Source organism: Gambusia affinis, linkage group LG06 (assembly GCF_019740435.1).
Source record: "Gambusia affinis linkage group LG06, SWU_Gaff_1.0, whole genome shotgun sequence".
NCBI lineage: Eukaryota > Metazoa > Chordata > Actinopteri > Cyprinodontiformes > Poeciliidae > Gambusia > Gambusia affinis.
This window is the reverse complement of record NC_057873.1, coordinates 2,709,520-2,728,368: the sequence shown is the minus strand read 5'-3', so window position 1 is coordinate 2,728,368 and position 18,849 is coordinate 2,709,520. Positions and strand designations below refer to the sequence as shown.

At 36.3% G+C, this 18,849-nt stretch overlaps 1 protein-coding gene across 2 annotated transcripts; it reads right to left on the bottom strand.

The window, feature by feature from the left end:
• Positions 1–3,129: 3,129 nt before the first annotated feature.
• On the bottom strand, positions 3,130–16,807 carry LOC122832915. Of its 2 annotated transcripts, none has more exons than XM_044120149.1 (4): positions 16,393–16,799; positions 14,589–14,910; positions 8,675–8,883; positions 3,130–5,629 (listed from the first exon to the last, which is right to left on the bottom strand). In XM_044120149.1, the coding sequence occupies exons 2-4, from the start codon at positions 14,896–14,898 to the stop codon at positions 5,534–5,536; spliced, it is 615 nt and encodes a 204-aa protein (XP_043976084.1). In that variant the 5' UTR covers positions 14,899–14,910; positions 16,393–16,799; the 3' UTR covers positions 3,130–5,533. The 2 variants fall into 2 exon arrangements, with proteins under 2 accessions (XP_043976084.1, XP_043976085.1); XM_044120150.1 differs by lacking the exon at positions 3,130–5,629 and adding an exon at positions 7,391–8,142 and having other exon boundaries at positions 16,393–16,807.
• Between the last annotated feature and the right edge of the window lie 2,042 nt (positions 16,808–18,849).

Sequence of the window (18,849 nt, the reverse complement as noted above, 5' to 3'; positions counted from 1 at the left end):
GCAAGAGCCAGTTTCTAAGCTTGTGGCTTGCTTGTTGTTGTCATAGCAATTCCATAGCAACTGCCTGCCGAAAATGACTGTCAGTTACAGTTTGACATCACATGATAACTTTGTAGAAAAAGCCGTTAATCGGACGCTTTAACGTATTTCAGTCCGGTTTCCATGGTTACCACAGTCCTGAGACTGGCCTCATTAAAGTGTTAAATTACATTATACCCGTATTATTAGTAAAAATGTCTGTGTTCCACTTGGAGATCATTTCACTCATAGCTGGAACTTTTTATTTACATAAAACAAACTCGTATATCTAGCTGAAAGGTTACTTTCAGCAACTTCAGTTGCTAGTTTTCTTATTTCAAGTGAACTAAGAGATTTACATTAGAAACTAGATCAAAAACGCTTGATAAAATGTGTTTTTGCAGTGTAAATCTTTATAAAATGGCTGTTTAACTTTCTGATATGACTGGTAAGAAATACTACACCTTTACACAAAATGTATTTTTTTAGCTGTACTTGTAACACTTTTGATTTGTTCCTTTTTGATTTTATTGCAAAAATTGCAAAGAATAAAACAGTACAAAGCAGTGTGTATTTTAAACCTGAGAACGAAGAGTAAAGGTTTATGGTTAAAAGCTAAGATAGTTTTTTCCATTACTCATGCTCATCTGATTGGCTCAGAGCTTTGCTCTTAGGAAAGTTTTGTTATTTACTTTCCATTTCAGAGGTTTGTCTGTGGTTGATAAAACACACAAAAGGGGCTTTTTAATGTTATCTGTGTTAACGTGAGGACAGAGTTGACCTCTGCTCCAGTTCAATTCCTGTCTAATAAAACTAGCTTAATATTTCTCTAAAAACAAACAGTATCCACTTATCTGTGGAGGCTATAAAACGCAGTAAAGTACAAATTCTTGATGTAATATTTTTAGAAAAAAGTAATTGTTTCAGGTTGTAAACAGGGTACTCCAGTTTTTATTTCTTCTCTGTGATTCATCCACTGGTCCTGTTACTGAGTCAACAGGCAGCTCTGGGAACCAGTATCCCCAGTTAAACTTCAAAACGAGCCAATCACATGTCTCCCCGGGGCAGAGCCAACGACCTGATTGGCTGCTTCTGGGAGAGAGAGTGACCACGCAGCAGGGGCATCTGATTGGATTAAACTCACAGAAATAAAAACTGGAAAACAACAGAGAATGAGAGCTCTTCTGAGAGAGACGGGTTGAATTAAAGCAGCCTGAAGTTTAATGTCGTCTGAATGAGTTTGTCACCTAGCAGAAAAGAGTTTAGGTGTAATTAAGCAGGCAGGATGAGCTTAAAGAGGCATTTTGTAATTAATCTCCTTTCCTAATCCCAGGAAAAGAGCAGCGGTGCTCCGAACTCACTAATCGCTCCACCAGTTCTATTTTAGGTCTTGTTTTGGTTTTCAGCAGTAAACATGGAGCCAGATTGTGTGTTTTTTAACCGAGCACCATTAAATCTACATCAATTTTTAAAGGTGTTTTTCCACCTGTTGGCAACCAAAACTAATTGTTCCCCTCCTCACCTGTGGGGGCGCTGCACCAAGAACCACTGAAGAAGACGACACAAAAACCTTGCGCAACTTCACAAAATGTAAACAAAAATGGAGTAGCGTCAGATTTTAGCGTTTATAGGATTTATTTTTTCTCTTTGACTGAAGAACATGAGCTATTACTCCCAAGTGCTAGGCTAGCATATTTTTTTTTTTGGTTGTATTCACCCAGAATGCCATGCGCTGCAGTCCACTTCCTGCTTTTGGAGCAGTCTCTAATCCGCTTGGTGTTCACACCAGATTTTACTTCTGCCAAACCGAGACAGAGACTTTTAGTCGAGCAGAGTTTGCTTGTTTGGTCCACACCAGAGTTTGATTGCCCATTCACATCTCCTGAAACATACTGGACTTTCAAGACAAATGGACTGGAGTTGGATTAAAATGCACTAAACCAGCCTAATCAAACTCCAGTCCATGATGTAGGAAGTCCAACTCGTTTGAGGAGGTTTGCATGTGTAATTGGACCAATAAAGCTAACTCTGGTCTGCCTACAAACCTTGATCTTGGTTGAGTTGAAGTGAACTCTGGTTCAATTGAATATATATGTGAACTACAACGCAGACTGTAAGTGTCCACCCAATCACTGATGCTCCAGATGCTGCAGATCTTCTATAAATCTGTTGTTCAGAGCGTCATTTCTTCTTCCAAATCAAAATCAAATCAAATCAAACTTTATTTGTATAGCACATTTCAGCAGCAAGTCATTTCAAAGTGCTTTACATCAAATCAAACACAAAAATACAATGCAACATAGAATCAACAATAAAAACACAACATCAAGTCAGATTCCGTCAATAAATTTGCAATTGATTACGTTTCAAATACAACTCTAAACAAGTGGGTTTTTAGTTGAGATTTAAAGGAAGTCAGTGTTTCTGCTGTTTTACAGTTTTCTGGAAGTTTGTTCCAGATTTTTGGTGCATAGATGCTAAATTCTAGTAACTGTTGGTGTAGCAGCATCAGACCCGGGAACTAAAAAAGCTCAAAAACCTGATGAAGAAGGCGGGTTCTGCTCTAGGGACAACTCTGGACTCTCTGAGACGATGGTACATAACATGAAGAACATTATAGAAAACCATGAACATTCAAAGCCACATAAAAATGGTTACAAAGTCGGCCTTCTGTCACCTGAACAACATTTCCAGCATTACAACTAATGTCCAGAAAGATCATTTATGCATTTAACCTTAGTCATACAATGTCTTAACACGTATGCCTAAAAAACCAAACATGGAGAAGCATCATTCAGCATCTATGCACCACAAATCTGGAACAAACTTCCGGAAAACTGCAAAACAGCCAAAACACGGAGTTCCTTTAAAACACGACTAAAACGGCACCTATTTAGAGCTGATTTGATTCATAAAAACTGAGAACTGAAAAACCTAGATAAATTTTGATGACAGCGTTTGACAAAATGTAATATTTACTACTTGTTTCATAATTGGTTATTGTTTTATGTTATTTGATATAAAGTATTTTGAGCTGCATTTTTGCTGAAATGTGCTTTACAAATAAACTTGATATAAAACTAACTGATTAAAAGTAAAACACCAAAAAAATTTTTTTTTTAAATTCTTATCTTTATTGTATAAAAAAGAAAAAGTACAAAATCCATGTAGAAATTTTACAATAGAAAAAAGCTGAAAAACGGCAAAATACAACTTTGTTTGTTCAACTGTTGGATAAACGGTATCAAATCAAGAAGTGCTCATTTTCTTCTTTTCCTCTCTAATGATGAAATCTGATTTCAGGAAAAGAGCAGGCTTGGTCCACATCTAAAAAAACCCAACAAATGAGTGAGAAACGGTGGATATTCCTGAATTAAAAGTTTAAATATTCCAGTAAACGTGAACCCTCTACGTGGAGTATGCTACAGTACATACATGAAACCTTTTAACCCGTTCAGAACCGGAAAGTCCAATTTACAGCAAAACCTGATTTGTTTTCAGTCATTCTTAAAGCTGCGACGCCTGATTTCTACCTCTTTTTCTTTTTCAGTACCTTTCAAAGCTGGAACATCCCAATGTCAAAGCTTTTTCTCTATCGTTTTATTTTTGTGCAACTAATTTTCCAAATCTGAAAGTGATTTCTCCATCGCCAGTGTGTGCGACAGCAGCTCAAACCTTTTGAGTCTCAGTTGGTAGAAAAATAAATACATCATCATAGAAAACAAATAAAAATGCTACAGATTTTTCCAAAATAAATTACACGTTTTCTCTTCTGCTTCAATCAAAAATAATAACACAGTAGAAAAAAGAAAAAAAGTGGGGTCATGTTTACAAGAATTCAAATTTTCTTCCAGCTGCTCGTTAAATACCTTCTCAAATCCACTTGGGAATAAGAAAAACAACAAAACAAGTCATCTTAAATTCCATCTGCTTCTTGGATAACTTAAATTCATCTTCAAAATAAACTATTTACAGTAAATTGCATGAACACTGTAAACAACCTGCCAGTCAGAACTGAGGGACATTTTAATTTAATGCAAATCGCTCTCAGGTTCTGTGACTCAAAACGACGCTGATTGTCGTCGTGTTGCAGGTGAACCTGGAGGCAGGAAGGCACGTCGAAGTGGCGAAGAGAAGCAGGTCCGTGCTTCGCCCCAAAGTGGATTTGCACCCAAACATTCCCTGCAAATGCAACCTCAGCGTCCACTTTCACAGTTTCTTTGATTTTTAAAATGGGAACATGGGTTGCAGAGTGAAAAACGGTGTAGTTAAAGGGAAATTTAATGCTTGTGAAGGCTGATTTCACAGCTGCACTGCAAAAACACAAAATATTACCAAGTTTCTAGTGCAAATATAATAAGACAAAACTAACTTACTAGTAACTTTTCAGCAAGATATAGGAGCTTATTTTAAGTCAATGAAAGGTTCTAGTTTCACTTATGACAAAATATTTTTCCCATGTTATAAATGAAAATCTGCTGATGGAGCTTGTATTTTTTAAAATCAGTATTAAAGAATTATTAACTTAAAACAAGCTCCTACATCTGGCTAAAAAGTTACTTGTAAGTTAGTTTTGAGTGCTAGGATATTTTCACAAGAAAGTAGAACAAAAATAAAAAATACTTGATAAGATTTTGTGTTTTAAACATGTGGTTGAAGAATATCTTTTTGTAAATAAAGTGGTTTATTCTGAGATTTCAACCTTTGTTAAAGAATAACTTATTAAAATGAATACTTCAAGTTTTTGTGTCCTTCGTGCTACAAATTACTCCGGTACACTGCAAAAGCACAAAATCTTGCCAAGTATTTTAGTCTAGCTTTTACTGCAAATATCATAGTAAAATTGAAATAAGACAAATTAACTTAAAATAAACTTTTTATAAGTCGGTAATTTCTTAATATTGCCGAAAAAGTACTTGTTCCACAAGCGGATTATTTCACTATCAACAGGCACTGCGCCGTTACCTAGCAACCCCAGGCAGGCCTACTCCGTTACTTAGCAACCCCAGGCAGGCCTACTCCGTTACTTAGCAACCCAGCTCTAGTTCCGCTGGTCTTGACACAAGTCAATAATTTGAGAGAAGAACTAGCATTTTTTTAAATCAATATTGAGGAACTAATGACTTAAATAAGTTCCTATATGTTGTAGAAAAGTTACTTGTAAGTTGTTCTTGTCTTAAGTTAGTATGCTAAGATATTTACATGAAAATACTCAGTAGAGTTTTGTGTTTATTCAGTGTGAATGTTCTCAGCACCACAAAAACCAAAGTTTGACCCACGTCAAGACCTGGTCCCCCGAGACAGAACAAAAACAAAAAAATATATATATATTTTACAAAATAAACAGGAAGTCCATCCGTCCAGTCCAGCGGCTGCAGTGTGTAGCGGTGCTGACTGACTGGAAAGGTCCGGTTCTAACAGTCCGATCTGATCTATGAGGCGATTGACAGTCTGGCGAGCCTTTAGCAACAGAACGTCTTGGCCCAGAACGCAGGAAAAGATCCGGATCGTAGCTCTACGTCAGCCGGTAGAGAGTGCTGAGTGACTGGGCGATAAAGTTCAGGAATCCCCGGCAGACCTCTCTCCAGTCCTGCCACTGGGGGGCGATGTGCTGCGAGACAGAGAGACGCAACGTCAGACCACAGAAAACACACTCTAGAAAAATAGAACGCAGATACAAATTTATGCAGTTACCAGGAGACACTTTTTATTTAGGTCTGATATGTCATCAAACTTCTGACTTTTAGTGCTAAATAAAAAATTAACTCCGCTACTGGCGCATTCACAGAAGAGTGTCCACCATTTTAAAACTCGACCTCCAGCTGCTTTTGCATTTCTTTGGTGTGGAGGGCTGATTACATCTGATCATTTTATGTTGTTGAACTTTGAGTCAGTGGAAGCAGACCTGAAAATATTTACTAAACTGATCAAAACAACCCAATTAAACATAGTGCACTGAAATAGTTCTTCAAACTTTCCATTCAGTCAGTCAAATTTTTTATGAAATTGACTCTAAAATGACAGGAAAACCAGTTTTATCTTTGTGTCAAAGTTTGAAATTTATCTTTAGGCTCATTTTGTCACAAAAAGTAAAATTTGCTTCCAATTCTTTGGAATTTCTTTTATTCCTTCCTTGAGAAACTTTATGTCGGGGATCTGGGTCAGAGCAGAAAAACAACTGCAGGATTTAGGATGGTTTTGTTTGTTTACTTGTTTCTGTGTACTTTGCAGCAACAATGAATAAGTTTCATACCCAAACTGATATGAAACTTACCAGTTTGTGTATGAACTGGGAAGTTTCATTCCCAACCAGCTCATTATTAAAATGAGCTGGTTGATCCCGGGTTCGGAGATGGGAGCAGAGCAGGTTTGACCGCCCCGCTAACAGATTCCTTTCTTTTCTTTCAAGCCGCTTGTTTAGAAAAAAGAAAAAAAGAGAAGCTGCACACAAGTTTTCATTATTTTCCCCAGCAGACAGTGAGAGAGGCGAGCCGGGCGCGGCGGGTGAAGCGAGAGCCGAGCGAGGGTGACGTCAGCTTTGTTTATGTGCACAAGGCGGGAGGAGGAGGGCGAGCGGCAACTCCGCACGCGATCGAAAACAGCAAGAAAAGAGAGGGAGGGAGGAGAGAGATAAGGAAATAACAACAGACAGGCAGCCGGAGGGAAACCAGAGACTGAATGCTACAATACTGCCTTTAGTTTTACCGTAAAACCTGCTAAAATTGCTCTCTGTTGTGACAAAAGTTAATTGGTTGTTGTTTTGTGAGGAGAATTAAGTTATTGAGAAAGATGCAAATAAAAAAAACAAAAAGAGGAAAAGCAAAGCAGATAGAACAGGAAGGCAAATTTGAAATTGAAAGATTTTCCAGGTTTTGAACTCTTTTACCGCAGTAAAATTCAAGCATTTCCACTGAAAACTGTCAAAGTTTTCCAGCAAGACTTTAGAGATAAAAACAATACAAAATAATCACAAAAAGACAGTTTCAAATCGCTATTATGTGCCATGTTGTAAATAGTCTTTTAATAGAATTCTAGGAAACTAACATATAGTAAAATTTAGTGTTTTGCTACAGACCAAAACACTAATTCAACAAAAGGAAATCCAGCAATTTCCATGATGATGTTTAAAATAACAACAAATCAGTAAAAATATATATTACAATAGAGACTTAATCAATATCAATAGATAAAACATTCAATAATCAGTATGAATGCAGAGGAAAGGCTTTAGCTGCTCAACCTCTCATGGTTAACTAAGCTTGGTTGGTGGAATCAACTAACTCACTCACTCTTTGGTTACCTAGCAACCACCAGCTGGGGAGCAAGAAGTTTCCACCCCCACCCCCACCCCCAATGACATGAATACGTAGACATCTCATTGAGTGCCGAGTTCTGCGTTACGTTTTGTTCAGTAGAACGCTCCGATCGCTCTAGTCCTGTGCGGTGTGGACTGGTTTGAACCGTTTTACAAAACAAACCGGATTCATTGGCATTACCTTTCACAGGTAAGGATGAAAGAGCAGAATTACAGAATTACATTACCTATGTAGCTAAATTGGCCCGAAGTAACCACTGATTGTTAGCGTAGCTAACATTTTCATACTGTTATCTAATGGGAGTTGATGATAAACCGCTGTTAGAGGGGAGGTGCATTAAAAACCAGGGGATTCTGAGGAAAGGTCAGTCAGGATCAGAGCTGGAGCTGTTCTTCTGTTTCACAGCTCAGCTTCACAATGTCAGCATTTAGCTATGCTACAAAGATGCTACGAGTCAGAGCCCCAACATGCTGAAAATGTCTTTTTTCTGAATGTGAAGAAAAAAATATATGTAACTTCTATTACACTTTTAGATAATTTCTCTTTTTCCTGGACTTCAGCCTGTGTACCAGGACGTCTCAGAGGTCACTGGACTTCTCCCAGTGAGACCAGCAGACTGAAGCCCTGCCTGTGGCCAGTGTTCCCAGTATAATAAATAAATGTTTTATTCTTTCAGTTTTTGTGTATTTTTAAATATCTCCAATAGAAGTGTTAGTGTATTAATACAGCTTATGTAATGAAATAAAATTAATTTACTCTGTTAGAATCTTTTTCTCCCTTTGCTGTCTATAGCAGAGTTGACATCATACTGTAATAAAAAAAATTTTGTTAGGAAAAACGTAAGAAAAACATATTAAAATAGTTTAATGTTTGACAATGACTGTTAAATCAAAAGTGCTTTTCTGACGCTTAGCAAACAGAATAATACTGGTTATTCCAACTAACCTAAAACAAAAATGGTTAGTTTCATTTAACGTCAAACAATGAGAAAAATGTATTTGATAGTTTTTGTATTAGGCGTAAGTATGTAATATTTTCCTTTTATTAGAAAACTATGCAGTTTGAATATGGAGCACTTTCTGAACTTTGAAAACATGGATTTTTGTGAAACAAAAACAAGAAATAAAAAATAAAACACTGAGCAAAATAAATTGATCGACTCCCACAAATCTGTTTCCACAGAAACAAAAATACAAACTCAACGTTTACCCAAGCAGAGACAAACTAGCCTGTGGAGATATTTGTCTGCTTGCAGGAAAGGAAAAATCAGTGCAACCGTGGTGCGTTCAAGAGCAATAAGGAAACTTTACGCTCATATTCTGGGTTCAAATGAAACCTACCGCTCTGTGGAGGATCATGGCGTTGAGTTGGTCCCCAATCATCCTGAGCTGGCTGGCCACCCTGATGACGTCCAGCTGCTGCGCCGCCTCTCCGCCGACGCCCAGCAGCTGGGGCGGCGAGTCCCAGGACGAGTGCTCGTTCTGGGGAAGCAGGTCGGGGAGAGGACCCTGCCGCCTCGAGGCGTCCTGGTGCTCTTCTTTGCTCAAATCTGTGATGAATCAGCCGTATTTAGAAAGACTCTTCATGAAGTGTAGACGATAAACTGAAACACTGCAGCTGGGGGATTAATCACTTTCATCAAATTTTTGGTTTTATGAAGATTTCATTTTTTGGAGATCTGAAAAAAGGACTCCTTTGGTTTCCGTAGTGAGGTCAAGGCGGCCATTTTGATTGACATAAATCGCAGCTTCTATTTATTATGACTTTGAATTCAAGTCAACATTACAACAAAATATAAGTCAGTCATCTTTTTTCATTAAAAAAACAAAGTTGAAGCATTAATAATGCTGCAGTTTTATTAACAACTTTATTCTATCACTTATTGTGACGACTAATCGATTTCAATAATCAATTAATCACGACGGATCCGATTAATCGTTACAAAAATACATTCGTAGTGATTTGCATCATACTGTAAATTCAAATGGGGTTGAAATGTGAGGCAGATATGAAACAGTGACTGTTGGGACTCACCAGCTGACTCATGTTCTTCCTCTGTGGGGTTATTTAGTTCTCACAAATCCACAAACGGTTCTTAAGGAGCCTGACTGTGACTTATTTTCCTCTTCATGGAATTTGGGAGCGTAATCTTTTAATCTGCTTAATAAGTCTGGTTTGTTAACTTCTGCTATTTATGTGTTTTTGTTGTATTTGTTTTGTTTGTTTAACAGGTTTCTCAACCTTTTGTCTGGTCACATAAACAAACCTGCTGGAGGAAATGTAGTTTTGTAAGAGGAAATATGTTCTTTATGCTACAGGATGAACATTTTTAAGGACAGTAATTAAGCAGCACAACCATAATGGGGATTTTACTGTCACATGAAACCGTGTCTACTTATGTTTTCTTTTTTAAATTGACCATGTTTTATTATTTTAAGCATTTTTATTGACCCCAAACTAAACTTGCAATAAATCAATTAATCACAGGATAAAATCAAATGAGCACAATCATTTCCACTTGGACGTCCAGTATGACGAAGTGAGTTTGGACTGCCGGACATTTTTCCCTGTCGAAGCTGAATGATTATTATTTTCTTTAAGTGTTATTTTGGTTACCGAAACTTCATAATCCACTTTTTAAAACTCATTGTTGTTTTGATTGTTTTGTTTGTTTGTTTCATATTTGAAATGATTTCCAGTCCAGTGTGAAACATTTTATCTGCACCTGCATTTATGTCATTATCTTTATTATATTAGTCACAAATGGTGTCAAGATGACAATGTTATTGTTTATTGCTGGAATTTCTTGGACAATTTATCCAGAGCTGAAATGATTAATCTGATTAATCGTGATTAATCAATTATTGGAATAAATTAGTGTTTAGTTTAGTGATTAATTAATCATTAACTGGGGAAAACAGACAAAAGAAGGTCAATTGATTAAGTAGTGTTTTAATTTACTGCTTCAAATTCATTAAAGGAATGTTTTGTTCCTGCATGCCAGGGAATATCATGTTCATTTTCTTTTTTTAAAATTACTGGACTAGTTTATTTGCATCTTCTAATGCATTTCTAACATTGTATAAAAAGGCTTCAGTGGTTGAATTAAAAATATGCAGAATATTTTCTATCTGATTAATCGTCAGAAATAATCGTCAGTTGCAGCCCTAATTTTATGATCCATTAAAATTTGGTATTGTGGCAGGACTACCCCAAACATACAATTTTACTTCTTGTTTCTACTTTAGAGGTTTTATTTTCCAAAATTTTTATTTTTCAGATCCAGCTTCTTAAGATTTTTGTTTTTGATCAGCAGTCGCTCCAAACTAAACACTCTGCACATTTTGATCTCCAGCATATTTTTTTTTTTTACTTTGTCCACCCTTTTGCTTCCTTTTTTTTTTGTTTTTTTGTTTTAAAGACGTCATCCGCTTTGTTGGGAAGATTACGAACGATCCAGGGAGACGAAGAAGGGGCAAAAAAGAAGGCAGAGGCAAATAAAACCCCAAATAAACAGGAAAACCCTGGCTTGTTGCCAAGGTAACTCTGACTCACGGAGACGTCTGCGTGTGATTGGAGGAGAGCGCAAGGGGGCTGAGCTCTGATAGGACGAATTAGAGGAAAAGAGGCGGGGTTTCGGATGAACCTGCCTGCTTGATGGAGCGACAAGGGAACTCAGAGACCCCAGACCAGTCAGATAAGAGACACATGATGTCTGCTGGGTGGGGCTCATTGACAAAAAACAAAATGATACAAAAAATAGAGAAGAAAATGTATGGGTGACTGCTTGTTTTATTATGTGGACAGTTAAAAATCTAATAAATCAAACACCAACCGAACGTGGAACCAATGAGAAGCAACAAACAGAATAATTTACTTTCTGATGTAATATTTCATCTTCATCAAACTGAAGGCAGATTTTAATGTGGATTAATATCTTAAATTCCTTGTTGCACTTTATTCAGTTACATAAACAAAGACTTCAGCCTCACTTATGTGAACGTATCTGAAAACTAGTAGTATTAGTCACTTTAGATTTAAGCTATCAAAAAGATGTTTAACAGAGAGAGAGCATTAGTGTTAGCATGCTAACGTTAGCAGCTGATTGATTTGCATTAAAGCTGTTAGTGTCTCTGACTGTTTTGGTAGACTCAACATTGTTTCAGTATCACGATTAAGCAGTAATGAAAATGTATATTTTAAAACATTTTTTCCATGTGGTAAAGGAAATAATCTCCTAGTTGAACTGCAACTTTTTCATCAACTTTCAGGAATTAAGAAAAGTTACTTGTACATTTTGTCTTATTTTTAGTGCACTGAGATATTTACACTAGAAACTAGACCAAGAATATTTGGAAACATTTTGTGTTTTTGCAATGTGGCGACACAAATTCAAGTATTGGTAGAAATATTTTCCCTTTTCCTAACAGCAAAAACAGAAAATAACAGAATACTGTTTCTTTAAACAAAATCTTTGACATTTCTTTCTTTTTTCAAAAAAAGTAAACTAGATTTACTCACACATTTGAACACAAATTAGGAAATACCTTCCATTATTGTATTCTTTGATAACTTTTCTGAGCCTGATTGGTTGGAGAAATGCAGTCTGACTAGTTGACTTGCTGAAGCTCAAGGAAGTGTAGCAGATTTCTTTATTCCTGTCAGGTTGCATAGGACAAGTCTGAACATGCCTCTCTGCACAGCTGACCCACAGCTGAGGGGGGCGGTGCTCACTCTCTGTTTACATTGTTAAAAATCTCTCCCTGCACCATGGCCCCGAGACAACCAAACACCAACCGTCCTTTCCCATCATAACCAAATAAGAGTCTCCCTTCAGATTATTGACATTTTAATTACCAACTGCACACGTCAGTCCTCACGCCTGACGGATGCTGTTATGCAAACCAAACTGGTCTGTAGCTTCATAACGGCTGTCCATTCTGCATATGCACTGCAAAAACACGAAATCTTACCAAGTATTTTAGTCTAATTTCCAGTGCAGATACACATTACACTTAAAATAAAACACAGCTAACTTCAGGAAGATATCGGAGCTTGTTTAAAGTAAATCCTTATTATTAATGAAAAGGTATTTGCTACACTCGTATATTATTTCACATTTTTACCATTTTCTAAGTGAAATGAACTGTCAGTGAAAGTTGCACTCTATAATTTTAATTGTTGACTCACAAAAAGCTCCTATTTGGTGAAAAGTTGCTTTTAAATTTTATATTCACTGGAAACAAGACAAAAAATACTTAAATACAAAAAATAGATTTTGTGTTTTTGCAGTATTTGTCCTCTGACAACTAACCGCAAGACACTTCATCATCATCATCATCATCATCATCATCATCCAACCCAAACAAACACCAGCGTGCGACTCCCACATAACCGATACGGTCCTGCTAACTGATAACGCTCATATTTACTGTAGGGTGGAGGTCCAAAAGTCAAACTGTCCTCTGTGCTTCAGTCACGCCTGATACTTCCCAACACTGTAACAGTGTTCACCGTTTAGGTCAAAGGTTACACTTAAAGGGAGAGTTGTTTGGGTTTCTTTGGAGTAGTTAATATTTGCAGGTTTTTACTTCAGAGACTAACCTTTATGGAGGGAGTGAAGCCATTAATCTGAGATATGTTAGAATAGCTGTGTTTACATTGGTTTTGAAGCAGTTTATTCTTCAAAACTGCAATGGAAACACGAGTCAGATGATCAACCACAGGATGTTACTACTGGCGGAAACCACAAACAAGAAGGCGACAGGAAGTGGTATGAGAATGATGGTGCAGCATCTTTTTAATTACTTATCGCGTGAAAAATTTTATTCTCAAGTGATTATAATTGCATTTCTTATTCAATAGAAACACCGCAATTGGGAAATTTAGTTTTTGTGCCATTAGTAGATAGCAATTAATTTGAAAATATGTGTGTCATATAAGTGTATGACACACATATGAAGCGTATTACAACTAGGAATGTTTTTCAAGACCATTATTTGTGTTTACGGGACTATGAATGCTGTGTCATACAGTTATCTAGAAAAAAGTAATAATTAGTTCTTATCACTTTCACCATTGTCATAATTAGGGTTGTTAAAATAACAAATTTTCCTGGATAATAAATTTCCCCCGGAGTTATTGCAACAAATGATAATATTGTCATTTTGAGACCCTTTCCAAGTAATATATTTGTAATAATGGGATAATAACAAAGCAAGAGCACATTCTAATGAACATTTAACATGGAAGACATTTTAAATATCCTAAATAAAAAAAACAATAAAATGAGTTATGGAGTCTCTGTAAACAAGATTGTCCTTCAGAACAAGAGCTAGTTGAAACAAAAACACCAAACTGAAAACTTTTATCGTCCACTTTTTGGTAGAAAGAGAGAAAAAAAAAACAAATCATGCAAATGGAAATTATTGAGTTTGTTTTAATTTATCATGCGGTTAATTAATTTATTGCAACAAGCCTACTTATAATAGAACTACAGAATATCGTCATAAAACTTTAAGTCATATCAACATACCTGCTGCTCATAACTACTCTACACATCCCCACTTTCAAGCATAAACAGCATGCTCTGAAACCAGTTTCGCTTTCCTGCCTTTCCTGTTAGTCAAAACTAATCCACATACTTCAGATACGACAACAGCTTGTTACAGATGTAATTACTATTATTGGTTTGGGTTCGGTTTAGGGCTGGACAATATGGCTGAAAATCGTAACACAATATAAGTGTTTGTTTCAGTTGATTGATCATTATCGATTAGTTTTTTTGCTTTAAATATTTGAAATACAGCCAAACTGGTGGAGTGACGTTTCCTGTTTTATCCAGTTTTCACTCCATGTTGTTGTTTTTTATTTTTAAGCAGTTATGACACAAAACCTTAAACTGCTGCTGTAAATTACTCAGAAGGTTGTTGCTAGGTAACGAACGTTGGGAGGGGGCCAGGGGAACTTGAAACTGCTTCTTACCCAGCAGGTTGTTGCTAGGTAACCAGTGACTTAGTTTATTCCACCAACCTAGCTTAGCTAGCTGTGAGAAGTTGAGTGGCTAATGTCTTTCCTCTGCCTACACCTGTTCTATCAGACGTATTATCAATTGATATTGATCACGTTTCTATGGCGATATAAGTAGTTATTGATTTATTGAGTTCCGTCCAACTGTTTTTTAAACATTTTTCTAGACTGAACAAGCCTGACAGACCTGGTTTTTGTGGTTTGGAGTAATTACCAGTTTCTTACCTGGTTCTCTCGGTGAATCACTACTAGCTGTTCTCCGGCTGGTTTCCAGACGACAGGAAGGCGTCTGCGATAAAGCCGACGCCTGCTGGTGGCCCTCTGGGTGAGTGTAAGGCAGCTGGTTTGGCAGGTAGAGGCCCGGTAGTGGTTCCCTGTGGGCGGGGATGCTGTGGACGCTGGGTTCAGTCCGCGGGCCTGGTCGGTTGTGGATTGGTTGGGGTAGCTCCATGCGGCAGGTATTGTGCAGAGACAGCAGGCCGTTTCGTCCGCCTCCATTTTCTCCGGCAGACTCGATGGTTTCTGCTCGGGCCATCTCAACGGGAACCTAAATGGTCCAGAAAAGACGTAAATGCAGATTTTACTCCAGCTTCTAACACCAACTGATGATTCAGGTTGATATTTATCTGATCTACTCTGGTTGTGTAGAATTGGCCTGTCATCATAACAAATTTTGCCAACCAATAAATAGTCACAGAAATTATTTTGATACATGAAAATAGAATCGTTTTTAGACCATTTTAACCTAATATAATGATAAAAGCACAATAATGCGAGTATATCCTCTCAAAAAGCAATAAAAACTGAATTTCTAAAGTACACTTAACACTGGTAACTGGATGATCTTTGAAATAAATAAACAAAACAATAAATAAAATGGATTATGAAACCTCAGCAAAACAAATTTCCTTTCAAAGCCAATCAGTTATCATTAAAATCAGACAGTTTTTGTTTTAGAATAGCTTATCAGACCAACTTATTTTTTAATTTTACACAAATAACTTACTTGACAAATATTTTTTCTCTGAATTTAAGTATTAAGCACATCTGGAGTTAATAAATAGCATATAGCTGGTGCATTACATGCAAAATGCAGAAATAATGAAACCTAACTTCAACAGGGTATTTAGCCAAAAGGTAATTTAGCCAACAATGTTCATAGTCTTTAAAAAAATTAATTAATTAATTTAATTGAGAAAAATAAACAAAGTACAGAGCTAAAATATAAGTAGAGAAACATTAAGTGAACAAACTGAAATGAAAATAAAGTTGAACATTAATTAGAAGTAAAAAAATATATATAATCAAACAACCTAAATGTTAGTTAAAATTGTAAAATAAGTTAAGATTATGATTAAAAACAAAACTGTATCATACATATGTTAGAAGTGAGAGTTAAATTCACTAATCTATTTCTAGATTCATTTTCCGTTCACCTTCACCTGCTAACCTCAAGTCAATAGTTCACCGCCAGGTGGCAGCACATGCGCCGTCTGCCTGAGCACGAGACTTGTGTTTGTAAACAAATACGTGCACGAGGGTGCACGCACAGGTTGATTAAATGGAGAAAACTCATAAGTTATTATTTTTATTATTTCTGAAGCTGAAAAAAACTGCGATGAAACGTAAAATTAATGTCCTGTTTATTAAAACTGTTTATATAAAAAAAAAACATTTTTCAAAATGACATTTTATTTGATTATTGAAGAATATATGCTGTATGTATATTTACTACTTTCACGTGCAGTTTAATTGTAAATATTTATTTTGAACAGCGCATATTTAGAAGTTTTTGTCCCTTTTTTGACCCGGCATGTCTGGACATGTCTGACAAAGCGACGACATCATCAACGCACTGACCAGCAGCAAACTTGATTTTAATATCTGGATCTCCAGATTGATTATTCAGAAGAAGAATTAGATTAATATTAAAACAGATTACGCTGACGGCGCGTTTTCTTCGAACGTTCTGCAGAGATGACGCAACATTGTGCTGTCAGAGTCTCAACTTCAGCCTCCATCCACTTACTTGCTGAACGGGATCCGTGGTGATGTGGTCTGCGGATGTTGCGGTGGGGAAAAGGTGGACATTCGAGATAACTGAATGTTCCAGAAGATCCAGCCCAGGATTCAGATCAGAACATGGAAGTAGAGTCCAGGCTGTTGGCGGGAAACCGAGTCGTCATTCCGTGTCACGAGCTCCGGGATTGCGGGTGTTTCGATGTCAGTTGACCCATCCAGACGCGGAGAGATACCGGTGCAGCGCTGAGATCGGTCTGATGTTTGGGTCTGCTGCTCCACCGCTTTAAGGCTGCTGTCAAAATAGAAAACAACGGCGGTGCCGCGAGCTGCTTCCACGTTTACCCTATCAAAATAAAATGCTTCCGCCTATTACGTAGGAGTTAATGCTAGCTAGCAGAGGCTAACTGTAGCGCGAAGAGGAAATACGCCACATAAAATAACTAATTACCCCAATTTATTTATTTGTTGACTTATCTGCTTATTATAAATTTATTTGAAGTAGGTAGTGCTAATCATTTATTTTAAAAATAGATTAAACTGGTCTTAAATAAAGTGTTTTAATCCTAAATGAATTATTACGGTTGAATAAGTTTGTTTAATTACTTATTTGATTATTTATTTATTAATGAGTACTCATTAATGAGTACTCATTAATAAATAAATAATCAAATAATCCATGTATTTATTATTTATTTATTTATCTATTTATCGCTCAATTTTAAATATGTAAATTACAGTATAGATTTTTTTCCTCTCCCCTTTTTTTGTTGTTTTTATGTTTCACTGTGATTTCTACTGGGGAATTATTTTTTTCAAATTTTTATTCTTTATGTGGTTTAATCTAAATTGAAGTTGAATTGATTTGAATAGAATGTAATTTATTTGTTTGTTTTCTGTTTATTATGTTTACTTATGACCAAGACCAGTTGCAATTCTATAATGAGAATATTTATTTATTTGTTTATGTTGTTTCTTTCAAATATGTATTTTCCCCCAACTAAAAAAATAGTTTTTATTCATTAATCAATTTATTGCTGCTTCATTACTTCTAAACATGTAGAGTTTGGCATCATAAGTAATTAATTATATGTTTGACCAGTAAATTTACTTTGAATAACTGATTGTAAGTCTTCACTTATGCTCAAACCAGTAATTTGTTTATTTCTTAATTAATTAGAATGTGTATTCTAAGAAAAAGAGGTATGTAAAAAGACATTTAAGTTGAAATTAATTGCCATAAAACACTTTTTAAAGCATGTATTAATAGTACACTGTAAGTTTCAGTTATTAAAGGCTGAATAAAAATGACAGAAAAAACACTCTGTTCCTGTTTTTAAACGTACATTTTTCCTACGCTGAAGCAAAATTTTATAAACCAAAAAGATATAGATTCAAACATTTAAAAATGGAGAAAAGTATCACAAAAGCAACATTTAATCTGTATTCAAGCAGAAAAACCATAGACTGAAGAGAATTAGGCCAATTTATTTATTGCTCAGCAGCAATGTTTCACGTTATTGTCTACGTGCAGACGCTTTTATTGTGAAGTGATGTGATCTAACTTCCGGTTCTCCTTTATTACAAGTGCTGACATGCTCCCACGCAGGATGCTGCTGTCTCTCCTTCCCTTTCTCTCTCTCACAGGCAATTTGAACAAAAAACTGGGATAAAATGTTTGACTTTCATAATTTTTGCTCATTTTGTATATCAGCAGCCAATAAATTAACCCTTTATGAATCTGATCATGAATCTCCCCCCTCCTCCTTTTCTCCACCAGAGTAAAGTTGTGGGGTATTTCCTCATCACAGCCCTGCACACACACCACCCACACCCCAGTGAAAACAAACCCCTCCTTTCTTCCACCAACCTAATTTCCTCTCAGTTTTACACACATTTTCAGCAGCTGTAAAGTTTGTGTGTGAGGAGAGGATGAGTCAGTCTTCAGTAAACACTTCACTGAAAGTGTTTATCAGCTCTTCTTGTGTTGGTTGTATTGATTAATGATTTATGCAAAGATATTTCAACACTTTTTTGGCAGTAAGAGGCAAATTAATTTATGTTTTCATCATTTTAAGTTATGAATGTGGATTTTACATCATTATTTGCACAGAATAAATACAGATTAATTAATAAATCGTGTGCTTCATCATTTAGCTGCAGCTTTGCAAACGGGTTTGTCCTTAAATTGCTATGTTCTGTCTTAAAAGTTCATATTTGAAACTGATTCTGAGAGTTTAAATTCCCCAAAGGGAAAATAAATGTTGTCATAACTCATGTCATATACAAGAATCTCCAGTAGCAGTCAGTCTCGCAACAAACCTGAAGAAGCCTCTGACTGCAGACTGATGTCTATATGTTACAATCTCATGATTGTCAACAGAGACGGTATTTTCACAGTATGTCAGGTTGTTGCTAGCACTGCTTATCCACCTCCTTTGCTTTTGCTGCTCCTCTTTAAATCTCT